General features: G+C 35.0%; 1 protein-coding gene across 3 annotated transcripts in view; it reads right to left on the bottom strand.

Moving 5' to 3' along the window:
- LOC150077559 (uncharacterized) overlaps window positions 1-13,450 on the bottom strand; it is a 536,301-nt gene that overhangs the window by 373,449 nt on the left and 149,402 nt on the right. For all 3 annotated transcript variants that reach the window (XM_090386199.1, XM_090386201.1, XM_090386200.1), the window contains exon 11: window positions 10,708-10,893. In XM_090386199.1, coding sequence (XP_090242325.1) covers window positions 10,708-10,893 — 186 coding nt within the window. The remainder of the gene's footprint in view (window positions 1-10,707; window positions 10,894-13,450) is intronic.

Raw genomic sequence — 13,450 nt, 5'->3', positions numbered from 1 at the left:
AAACTATCCATTATGTCTTCTGCTATAGGGTGTCTCAAAAATATTGGTACAAATCTTTTGGGGAGGTAGGTAACATCTAAAGCAATGTGATTCGCATAGGAACCCATAACCAGAAACGTCACGGGAAAGTAGTAGCAGAGGCACAAGAAGCAGAAATGACACAAGACAGTAATTAGTGGCAAACATTTATTTGACATAATATTAACAATGGGGTACGAGATGGATGCATTTCATGATGTTACAACAGATGCTCGAAGGTTTCACCACGAGACACGATGCATGCGTGACACTGACACAGCATAGATTGGTGGACACGGTTGAACACAGCTGGAGTTCCTTTGACAGTAGCGGCAGTGCAGACGAGTCTCGCCACGAGATCCATTTCCGTCTCCACAGGCGATTCATACACGATAGATTTAAGGGGCCCCCCCACAGAAATAAATCAAGGCTCAATAAATCAGGTAAGTGTGGGGACCAGGCAATGGGTCCGCCACGGCCAATCCATCGACGCCCAAAACGCTGTTGTTGTTATTTAGTTTTTAGGAGCATTAGCAACTAAGGCCATATTGCTCCAGGATATGTGGTAGTCATTCCCTGACCTTTCCGCATCCTCCGTATTTGGTGGTGACAGGCTTGAACCCCGGTCTAATCAAGAAGCGTGTGCTACGCACTGCTGCTCCTTCCCACCTGGCTATGGAGGCGCCACCCAAAATGCCTGTTCAAATGGTCACAAACACACCTTCCATAATGGGCAGGCACCCCATCATGTTGAAACCAAATGTTGTGTCTCACATTTGCTGGAACATCGTCAAGTAACCCTGGTAGAACTTGTTCAAGAAAGATCCAATATTTAGCAGAGTTCATGCGGGATGGTAACAGGTATGGGCCGACTAAGCAGTCACCGACCATACCTGCCCACACATTTATTGTGAAGCAATGTTGTGCCACATGGGGGCGACACCGTGTGGGTTGTCGTGAGCCCACACATGAGCACTGTGCTGATTGAATAAGCCTTCCCAAGTGAAATAAGCCTCATCCGTGAACAAAACATAGGCTAGAAAATTCAAGTCTTGAACACTTTCTTGGAGAAATCACTGCGCAAAAGCCACACGTGCAGGATGATCTTGGGGGAATAGTAACTGAACCCTTTGGAGATGAAAGGGGTGTAAGGAATCGTCATGCCAGACACACTGTACACTGCAATGAGACACTCCTAAGGCAGAGGCAAAGGTAGTAGGATTATTCTGGACGGCATTCAACACACTTTTTTCCATGGCGAGAGTTTGCGTCGAACTATTTCTGCCCACACTACTCCTGTTATCTCTAAATGACCCATAATTGCACAAATTTTGATGCACACGCACAAACAAACGGTGGTCCGGTACATGTCTGTCTGGGAAGCGTTCTCCATAAATTCATTGAGCGGCTCGTTCATTGCCCTCTCCTAACCCATACACTAGGTGCATGTCTGCCAACTCACAGTTCATACATCGATGCATGCTCTTCATGCGGCGACTACTGCTTGAATGAGTAAACCAGAAATTTTCCCTCTCGCGAACTGATGAACAGCACCATCTACCAACGTACGGTGACGTTTCCTATGGGTTCCTATGCGATTCACATTTCTTTAGATGTTACCTACCTCCCCTAAACGTTTGTACCAATATTTTTGGGACACCCTGTATATACTAAGTGCAACAGAACCTTGTTAATTCAGAATTCTAGGGACCAATAAAAAAATTTCAATTTTACTGGAATTTCTAAATTGTCAATGCAAAGTTTGGAAAATTAAAAATACTAAAACAACCAAATTTGATAAAATTTTGAAAATTTTTGGATAACAATGGTAGTGCAGTCGATTCCGGTTATTTGGGACACATCAGGACTAGTCAATTTTGGCCCGATTAAGCGGCTGCCCCAATGAAGCAAAGTTTCACGTAGTTATTAAAAATACAGATTTACAACTGATTTTCTGTACAATCAAATCGCGTTACGATGGACTCACCACAGTAAAGTACCATTCACTATACCAATATGCAGTTGTTGACAACTACATATTGGTATAGTGAATTGGTATAGTAGTTAGACAACTATAGAATGGAATGCGCACTTTTCTTTCTTAGGCAAATTTTAACAATTTTTAAAGCTCATAATTTAGTAATTTCTAATTTTTTTAAATTCATAATTTCTTTAAGTTAAAAAATAGCTACTAATCGGAATTTTAAAATTTCATAACTACTATGTACACATTGAAACTTTCATCAAACTAACTGGATTACTATGAGTTAAGCTAAGCTATGCCTACGATCTACCTACCTTTAACCTTAATAAAAAATTAAGATTAAGGGTACATTCATGTAAATTAAATGATAAACCTCTGTGTGCATGTTTCAGTGATAACCAATATGCTTCATACAGTATATACTATATCATATAAGATGGATTCAATTAGTACGTGGACAAAGTCAAAATAAGTAGGGGCCTCTGAAAAATAATTGCACTGGGCCTCATGCCAACTCTGCTAACATTTCATTATTTGTAAACAATTCTGATAAAGAAAATTCCACAGATAGCATCATTAGCTTGACAGAATACAAACATAGCTGGTTATATAAAAATATGCACAAAGTGTTTTGATAAATATATTATCTAATTCACAGAACACTATAACTGAGTGATCAAATAAGGGTATAGTAATATACAATCTGAACTGACAATGACTCTAGCCCACATGTCTGCTAAATATGGTGCTGTTCTTGTATCCTGTCTATTTTGTAAGCATCACCCTATTGGCAGTCATGAAGAATAAACAAAAAACTCTTTAAATTATCTTAGGGGGCAGGAGACATGTATTTTAAAAAAAATCATAATCAGTAACATTTAATGAAGTATTCACATGTCATATAAAACATGAAAATCAAAATTCTTTTTTCCAACACACCATTATATTACACAGAATTCTTTTTTTTATTTGAGGTAAGTTTGAAGAAAGGTACCATAAGATTTTTTGTTTATCAAAAGATGGGAGGGGGTGAAATAGTTAAAAAAGATGCAAAAAAATGCTGATTTATTGTTTAAAGATGCTATTTTTATTTTATTTATCATTTGAAGACAGCAACTGTGATTAGTATCTTTAAATGAATTACTGAAAAGGGCTAAAGGGCTAGCACTTATTTTAAAAATTGTGTATGGCTAAACAAATTTTAAAATACATTTTTTAAAAAATTTGAGACCTGCAGTTTCCGAAACGGTAACATCAACTGAATTTTTAAACATGCACCCAGATGGCTCAAACATTTTAAAGAATTTATTTTTTGACCTACACCAGCTACCTGAAAAATATTTGAAGAATTTTAAGACCTCCCACAAGCTCCCTCAAAAATTTCAATAAATTTTGAAGAGCCCCTAATCTTTTGTGATTAAGCCATATCTAATAAAGATATGGCTAGTGCCATGATCAGTGGAGCTCCAAGGACCAATGTGGTGAGAATCCATTGCAGTCCATGGTTGCTCCTTTCCGCCCTGGAGAGTTAAAGTTACTTCTGAGATTTCTGGCCACACCTTGTGGAGGCAGGAGCAGTGCCATCAAGTGACTGAGCAGAGGATAGAAATTAGTAGGGTTAGTTGGGTTATTCAAATAATAAGAACAGGTAAGGTAACTATCCTTAAAAGGCTTTACAATGTGACAAAGAACTGATTAAGTATAGAAATAAATAGCATCATAAATGGAAAGAACTTGGGACCCTGCACATTGTGCCAACACAACCCATTAATACAAGTTAAACTGTGCACATAACAAAAGCATTTTCAATTTAAAGTTTCCTTAAGTGCACTGCTTGTCAACGCATTCAGATTCAACATACATTCACTGTTCAACATAAACTCAGTAATCGAAGCTATCATTTGACTCCATCTACAGATAGATAGCTGTTGTCTGTAGATGGAGTCAAATAGCTCCAAAACCAGTAAGAATGAAATGAATAACAGATTCATCCTCTTAATGAGGTCAATCAATTAAAAACAATACTAATAATTTTAGTTCAACTCATGGATAAACATAATAATATTTAAGGGGTATAAGCTCAAGCTTTGTCATTGGAGGGAAAATATCATAGAGTGGCTTCAGAAGTTAATTTTTCAAACTATTTCAATATTAAGTTTTTAATGTGGAATCATTATTTCAGATACATTACAGTAAAGATGCTGATCTTGAAAACTGATAGTCTCCAAATAATGCCAGTGGATGGTGCCACATTAGTGCTCAATACTGCCAACAGATTTTAATCAATAATTGTACAAAAGATTATCACCAGTTTTGGCCTAATATGAAATTTATGTTGGTTTTACAGATTTCTAAATAATCTTCATAGCTTGACAAATAGAATAGAATACCTGACTTACATTAAATTTATACTGTTATTATATTTTTTGTCTCTGATGAAAAGATGTTTTTTTTGTGTTTTTATAATTTTAATATACATATATATATATATATATATATATATATATATATATATATATTGTATATATATATATATACAATAAATTTTGTAATATTTATTTCCCACAACTTTGTGGGAAATAAATATAACCCAATCACCTATATTTTACATTCATTCAAATTAATTCATTCACTTGCATCATTTGCTTCAAACTGGTTCCTGACACACTCCTTTAAAATCTCCTTAGTGCATGTTTGATCGATCTTTTAATTCATAGTTCATTGTATTATTTCAATGCAATACTGATACTATTTTTTTTGGCTCATGTACTGTATAAGTTTGCCACTACTAATCTAATCTGATATATGCTAATTTTAAGATTGGATATGATATAATTAATTAGAAATATCAGATGCAATGCACTCGAAACAATAAAAAAAAGTACATCATTAAATTAATGTAATACCGATGATCCAATCCTTCTCTCTCTCTCTCTCTCTCTCTCTCTCTGAACAGGTGACACAGGTATCTACAATCAGAAAATAGTAACAAGTACACAGAAAGATATTACACTTTACAGTATAATACCTTTCTATATGGGCGGGTCAATAAGCAATGAACTATAAGCTGAACCATCTTTATTATCTGAGATATTGTAATCATACCTCACATACATAAAATACAACCTTTCAACTTAGTGAAAATATCACTCAATGTAAGAACCACCACACTTGCTGCATTTTCTCCAGCACTCTTTCCAGGCAGAATGAACTTTGAAAATCGGAGCCTGATGTTTACATCAATGTTTAATGTCAGAAATGAGCTCCATACCACTGTCAAACACATTTCCACATGGTATGCCTTCAGTTTACCAAACAAAACAAAAGCTGATGGGGTAAAGTTAGGGCTATAGGGTGGGCAAGGCATTATACTCCACCATGGCTGGGCAATTTTTGAGAGTGTCATCTGTGCCATGTGCAGTCTTGCATTTTCCTGATGAAACTCATATCCTACTGATTGCAGTCCAGGTCTTTTGGTTTTCAGAGCTCGATTAAACTTTTCCTGGGACAAGCATTATCTTTCTCTGTTGATGGTTGTTCTACTTTCCAAATTGATAAAAATTATGCCATTTTGATCCCAGAAGAAGGTGGTTATAAGTTTTGTTGATGATTTAGAAAAGTTTAATTTAATTTTATTTTTTTCCACGGGTGATGTTGAGTATGCCCATTTTATGGATCGTTGTTTGGTTTGTGGATCATAATGGAAGAACCATGTTTCATCAGGACCATCAGCACCAAATCTCTCCAAAAGATCATTACAGCCATCATCTCTGAACAACTTAGGCACCCACAGAGAACAGATTTTTCTGTACCTCAGTCTGTCGCTCAAAACACTTCTCTCTGACATTTTTGCAGCATTCATCACTGGTGGTTATGCACCTGTCATTTCAAAAACTGGTCAATGAGTCTTTGTTTTCACTGTTTGTGACAGACATTGTCCTTCCAGCTCTTTGTTTGTCCTTGATATTGAAGTTACCTTCCTGAAACCACTGTGGCCACCTCTGGATATTACTTCAATCAACTGCCTGGTCTCCATACGCTGCCAGGAGTTTTTGAGGGATAGATGTCCTACTGATCACCTGATTTGAACAGGAACTTCATCACGTGCTGTCGTCGGAAATGGCCGTCTAATAGTCCATCCATATCTTCAGATCTAAAACCAGAAAAATGATATTAAGTATATTAACTGGAAGTACAACAAATGTGCATCATAAATTCCATCCTCTTCCTTATGCATGAATAGGTATGAGTAATTGAGCATTACTTATGGACCTGCCCTTGTACTTTTACATTGGAAAAGTAAAGTTTTACCAATAGATAACAATTTTTGTGCATACTTTTCTTTTGAACAAAATAGTCAGTAGCAAATGCATGTTAAAATATACAGGCACTTCCTACAAGTAACTTACAAAAACAGACAAAACTCCCTTAAAACATTACCGTTCTATTACAGGATGATCTTGAAACAATTCATATATGAATGAACAAAGTTGTTGTTTTTTTTTACCCCTCCAGGTAAAATATAAATGGATTAGAATTGTTGCATCAATGGTGTTTATAATCATAACAATCTAAATGTTGTTTAGTAATTTGGTTAATGTACTACATCAGCCTAAATGTTGTAAATAAACTCTGGAGTTGCTTATCTTAATGAAAAGCTCTGAGGAACTACTGAGATAAATGGCACACCTTAGCATTAAAATTACTAGTCTCAGTTGGTTTGCAGGATTACATTAAAAAGCAAATTTGGGTTCACCCCAATTATATCGGTATTTTTTCAGCATAAATATCACGGATTCCAATTTTTGACAGATTAAATGTTTAACCATTTTAAAAATATCTACACCGCTCCCCAGTTATACCATGGGGTTTTGAAGGCAGGTTGTGACCCGTGTTATAAGACAACTGCGCTATAACCCAATGCCTACAAATTTTCTCCAATTCATTGATTCTCGTTCCAAATGGACTCTGAATATATACGCGAGTGAAATCCGACCATATTTGCAATATTTACTGTGCTCTATTCCGTGATTCGGTGCATTAATTTTTTTTATTGCAGACCAAAAAAATCCACTTGGGAAGGGTTAATACTAATGTGTGAACAAATGAATTTTTCAAAAATTATTTTATTTTCACAAAAAACATGTAGCAATAGATGCATAATTATAAAAAATTCAAGGAATTTATTTGATCACTTCTTTAAAGAGTCTGTAATTTTTTGTTGCTTTTTACGGGAGAATTGTTTTTGTAAGATCATATTTTTTAATGACACTAATTGCAAAATCTTTACTTGCTCAACCTCCTCCTGTGTCTCTAACCACCCAATCACAGTCTCTAAGCCTTGTACTGCTTTCTGAACTGTGAGAACTTCGACAGGCTGCTCCTCTAGTTCTTCCATTTCCCCTCATTTCCATCCATCCTTTTCTTGTTGGTGATGTTTTCAACAATGTTTTCGTCAGTTAATGAGTGCTACACTAATTCTTCTTTGTCAATATCAACCCACTGAACAATCATACGTTGGAGTTCCTGTTTCTCGAGGGTATCTCTAACTGCCTGTACATCACAATGTATAGCAATTTGTCCACTGTTTTGTTCTTTATTGGCCACAGTTTGATTCTCTCCATCAGCTGTTCTCAGAAAATGCTTTTTCTCCAACGATTTTGAATTGTATCTTCCGAAATACTCTCCCAAGCAAGACCAATTTTGTGTGCTACTTCAGTTAAATTTAAAACCTTTAGAAATTCAGGAATATCATGATCAGAGGACAGCAAAGATAAAAGTAGCTCATATGTCTGTAATTTACCTTAAAATTATAAATGATTCCTTGATCAAGGGGCTGGATTGATGTTGTGGTATTTTTTAGTAAATACATGGCCCGAATCTTTCCATCTTTGGATATGAGACTGTGACTGTCAGCAGGTGGGTGTGCTGTTGTTGTTTGTAGGTTTTACGGTACAAGGGCAGCAAAAGCCATAATGCACCTAACTATGGTGATGATGGGTGTGCTGGACAGTTATCTAAAAAAGCAATGCTTTTAGTTCAGAGCATATTTTTCTCAAATGCCATTGCACTGATGCATACAAACATATACTAATTATATTATATAAACAAATTTATATAATAAAAACATTTCGTGGACCCAGATCAAAAATAAAATTGCAGTCATCCATGCTTTTGAGCTGCTCACGTATTCTACAGGGAGATGTTTTTGGTTGGTAAGAATCCAAATTGTGGGTTCTTACTTTTCCCGATTATCACAGAAAGCAACATATGGGTTCTTGTTTTATTCAAGCAAAACAATAGAGTGACACAATCCTTACTTAAATAACTTCAGTCCTGCTTTGTTCGGAGCTAATTTTAATCCAAAGATTTTGTTGGTAACATTCTGTAAAACAGTGCAGTCTCATCATAATTGTATAATTGCTCATCCCAGAAACCTTCACAAGAAAATTTTAAGTCATTAATAAATTGTTTTGCACTATCAGCATCTGATGATTTTGCTTCACTGCTAATTGTTATTTCTCCAATGCCATGACTTTTTTGCCAATGCCATAGCCATCCATCACTAGCAGAGAATTCACCATCAAGCTTTAAGTCTTGAAAAAATTTCTCCACTTGCATTCTTCAGAATGGGACCTGACAGTGGAAATCCTAAACTGTGTTTCTGAATGAATCACGTGTATAAACAATCATCCACTGCCTCGTTTTAGCAGAGTCTTGATTTCTTCCTTTCCAGTCCTGGGGTTTTGTTCAACTTATCCAAGAAGGAATGTAGTCTTACTTTTTCTGTAATCCATCCTTGTATTGTTCCCTCTAGAATACCTAACTCCCGTTTTATTTGTGCTTTCGAGACACCGCTTTTTACTTGTTCGATTACAGTCAGCTTTTCCTTGATGGTGCACGACTTTCTTATATTAACATTCACCATAACCCCTGAAATCAATTTTAATTTATTATGAATGATAACTACGTCTGTAAAGTTTGCAAAAATGTAAAAAAATCACCGATATATAACGAACAGTCACAAAAAAACACAACCGGTACAGGTAAGTCTCAAATTATGGAGTGCCCTTTTTTCTTGCAATGACAACCCTTATACAAGGAAAGACATCCAATACTAACTGTAGAGGCAAAAACAACCTCACATCGTTCGAATGCACTACTCCCATCGGACTCATTTTTGGGAAAACCGTTCTTTTGTGTTAGAGGAGATAAGCAAATCATGCAACTCAAGCTATGGGTGTAGTGGTTAGTAACCTTGAAGAAGACTAGCAAATTTTCTTTGTTCGATACACATCCTTTTTGCTTCTTAACTCACCAGGAAGGTAAAGGTCCCTGGGATTTCTGAGAACCACTGCTTTTGCCCTCTCTAGGAAACACTGGGTCATTCGAGTGGGCAAGCCTCCTGCAGTGCAAGGTTTACAAAAGCAAGTTAATACTGTATTTTTCTTGGAATTTTTTCTAATGGCAGTGTCAGGCAGTAAGACCTGCAGTATCTGAATCCTTGGTATAAACGACAGCATTATATCCGGACTTAAATCTCTATTAACGTTGTTCATTAAGAATGCAGGAAAACCAACAAAAACGAATAGCAGAATTTAGTACAAAATGGGCCTTTACATGCATAGTAGTAGTGGTTGTAAATGATGCAAGAAAATCAGCAAAAATAAAAAAAATAAACACTACACACTTCACCTAGCCATATCCTCCAGTATGGAGGGTAGAAGGCTGTTGTTGTATATAACAGGGTTGAGAAACAGAAAGACTAACATGGTGCAAAACATTACTAATTTGTTAGTTTTTCACATAAAATTTTTAATTCCATTATTTTAGACATCTGATATGTTCTAAACAGTTTTTAAATATCATTTCACTTTATTTGAAGTGCATTTCAAAACATTTCAAAATTTCCCAGTATTAGTTAATAATAACATTTCTAACTCATATATTTACGCACAAACTCAAAAAATTTCATTTCTGTGCATCCAACATTCATTCTGCCAACCAGTATGGCAACAAACATAATATCCGGCACTTCAGTTACAATGTCTGGTATGTGGATAGTCTATGTGACATGTATAAGAAGAGAGGAAAAAAAAGGGGGGGGGAAACAGTGAGATTTCTATTAGTCCAATTTTAATGAAATTTGGGAAGGCACAAAATATCATTCTAAAAGAGTGAACAAACGGGGGGAAAAAAAAAAAAAAAAAAAAAATCATGAAAATTCATCAAAAGGATTCATCAAAATTCATCAAAAGTTGATTTCCATTGTTCTAATAATTTTAATAATATTTGGGATGGCTTTAAAAATATTCCTAAAAAGTCCCAAATAAAATAAAAAAAAAAAAAAACCAAATAAAATCTTGTATAAAATTTTTACAATCCATCTGGGAGTAAAGCTATTATATGAGAATGAAAAAAATGTATAAAATAATTGCTAGATTTCTATTACACTGATTTTAATGAAATTTGGAATGGCTTAACAAATCTTTTTAAAAGGCTCAAATATAAAATTTCATGAAAATCCATCCACTGAGAATGGAGTTGCTACTTGCAGATGGATGGACGTGGTGAAGACAATAAGCACATTATGCATATATATATATATATATATGTGTGTTAATGTGCTTAATAACAATAATTAAAATCTATAGTAGCGGGGAAAAAAATGTGTATAAAACCTAAAATAAGTAAACACACAATACCTGATTTTCTGATAGCCAAAGGGCTTGTAGATTTGGAAGTTTTGCAATGCTGAATGGAAGAAACTGCAATTGATTTCCACTTAAGTTAATTACTCGAAGAGCACCAATGTGCCCTACTTCATCAGGGACGCTTGGAAGCTTATTATCTCGTAACGAAAGAATGGATAATTTTACACAACTTCCCAGCTAAAATTAAACAAATAATAATTAGGAAATATTTTTATCTAAGATTTGATAATTAAGTGGGGTCTTTAATACTGATGTTGTCTATTTACTCATAACCATAAGAAGTAAATTATGTTTCAATAAGTTATATTAAAAATATAAATTACTTCAAATATATGTCAAACTGAACATCCAGAGAGGAAGTTTACTATGACTTCTAGGCAACACTTGTAATGGGTTCATGTTTTTTAGTACTCAAGGGTCATGGAAACCACCGAAGTCCACAGATCCAGGAAATAATCAAAACTAATATAAAAGTTCTGGGAAGGTGTTGGTTGGAGGGGTAGAAGAGTGGGGGATGATTCAAAATTTCTTATCCAACAGCATCTCATGACTCAACTTTAGAAACTTTGGTGGACTCTTCAATCAGAAAATATCATCACTCCAAAGAAAATCTCCACCCTATGAAAGAGAGCATTGTTTAGCAATAGGAAAAATTGAAGACCTATAGCACTCCCAAAAAAGTTGAAACAGGTTTAAAATATTTCATCATTTCAAGCATTTTCAAATCATAATTCCTCACTCAAAGATGTTTCTTTTTTTCAATTCATTGTTCCTCGCTTAAAGATGTTTCTCTTTTTCAATTCACTGTTCCTCACTCAAAGATTTCTCTTTCTCACTTTTTCTCTCTCTCTCTCTCTCTCTCTCTCTCTTTTTTTTTTTTTTTTCTTTTCAATTCATAGTTCCTCACTCACAGTTAGTTCCATACATGTATAGAACATTAAACTGGCCCAGAACATCATGCAACTTCCTCTATAGGGATCACTTTCCCCAAGGTTTATGTGCCAGGAATGAAATCCCTTTGTCTCCGAATGAGAATATATCAAGAAAAGAACTGCAGACTGAATGTGGACTCATCTCCTTGAACCCTCCTAGTGGCCTATTGCTCTTGCATCTGAAACAAACACTTTTACACCAAACTGTTAATAATTTGGATATTTTTCACATTTTATAAGCCATAAAGGACTATTACCAACTCTGCTGTGATTGGCCTGCTTTTGTCATGATGACTGGTCACCACCTGAATGAATCACTCTTATGATGCCTCTGTGCCAATGAACAGACACATAACTCAAATCTGCAGTATTATCCAAATATCCAAGTCAAACAGTATTACAGTCAAACTGCCTTTATTAAAACTTTATATTTGCATATCAGAATTACATGCAAAAGTACAATGATTTTCACACAGTAAGCATACATATGACTATTAACATCTGTCCACCAATGTAGTAAAATATTCAAAAGATGAACTCAAATAGGCAAGAATTTGTCTCTTCTTCAACATTTGATAATCACATGTGTGCACACACACACACACACACGCCCGCCCGCCACTACTGAAATTTATAATACTCTCTTCAGTAATTCGGGGAAAACCATAACAGCACAAACTACACTGTAAAAGCTCCATTCAAAAAGTATGCAGAATTAATTAAGAATAGCAAAGAAACTATTTTGCTACTATATCAATTAGATGTCTAGCTCTCATTAAGCTCTATTCTCAACTGATGTGAAACTATTGAACCAGGCCTGATCACAATTTTAAACTATAATTTCACATACAGGAATGCAACTTGTCCCTTTATTGGAGAAGTGGTTTATATGCTTTATAGATAATGGATGGGATGATAAAATTTATATCACTGACAAATATCTCACAATAACATATCATTGGATATAACAATTTCTATAAAAAATTTTTTTTTCTTGTTCAAATTGGGGAGAGCTTATATGAGAAGCTAATGTAAAATAAAAATCATTTTCTATAATTTCATTTAAAAAGAAATGCTTTCAGATGGAGAATAAAGCTCTTATTTTACAACAATGATTCCTTCAGTTATAATATTACAGTAGTACATCGGTTGTATTGGTGTTACAGTTCGCTAAGATGAATAATATCTAGAGCAGAGCCATCACATTGACAACTGATTTGTTCATTATGATCACTTCATTTAAATCAGGCATGTCAAACTAATGGACCACATAAGCCCTCCGGCATTTGTTGTGCTGTCAATGTTGTTACCTTTCACAGGTTAACAGGGCAATCCTATATGAAAATATGATAAATTATGACAGATTTATAAGATTTAAATAAATTTTTCAACTTAAAAAATACCACAAATGTTGGCGACTGCAAATTGCATATTTTTGCACAAGGGTATATGCGAAAATATTTAATATATTTCACTCAAAAGTGCCATATGCCAGTGGAGTAATGCGTCCATAGTAATGTAGCTAGGGAGTCATCCAGAATTCTTTGTGAGGCACATAAGCACTTATAAGTCAGATGCCCTTGATTTAAATCATAAATGGATTAAAGTGCCACATTGAAAACCTGAATGGCCAATTGCTCATCAGATGCTAGCAATCATCAAAGCTGTTTATTGATGTTCTACTATCACCCAGTATATAAGCTGATCATTATCAGCAGTGATTGTTCATGCATTAAAAATCTACAAATAAAAGACCCACTAGATGATCACAGTGTACTAATGTGGTATTTAATTAAAGACAA

Source organism: Mastigoproctus giganteus, chromosome 12 (assembly GCF_048544385.1).
Source record: "Mastigoproctus giganteus isolate SK-2022 chromosome 12, ASM4854438v1, whole genome shotgun sequence".
Classification (NCBI taxonomy): domain Eukaryota; kingdom Metazoa; phylum Arthropoda; class Arachnida; order Uropygi; family Thelyphonidae; genus Mastigoproctus; species Mastigoproctus giganteus.
This window is presented reverse-complemented; position numbering and strand designations above follow the sequence as displayed.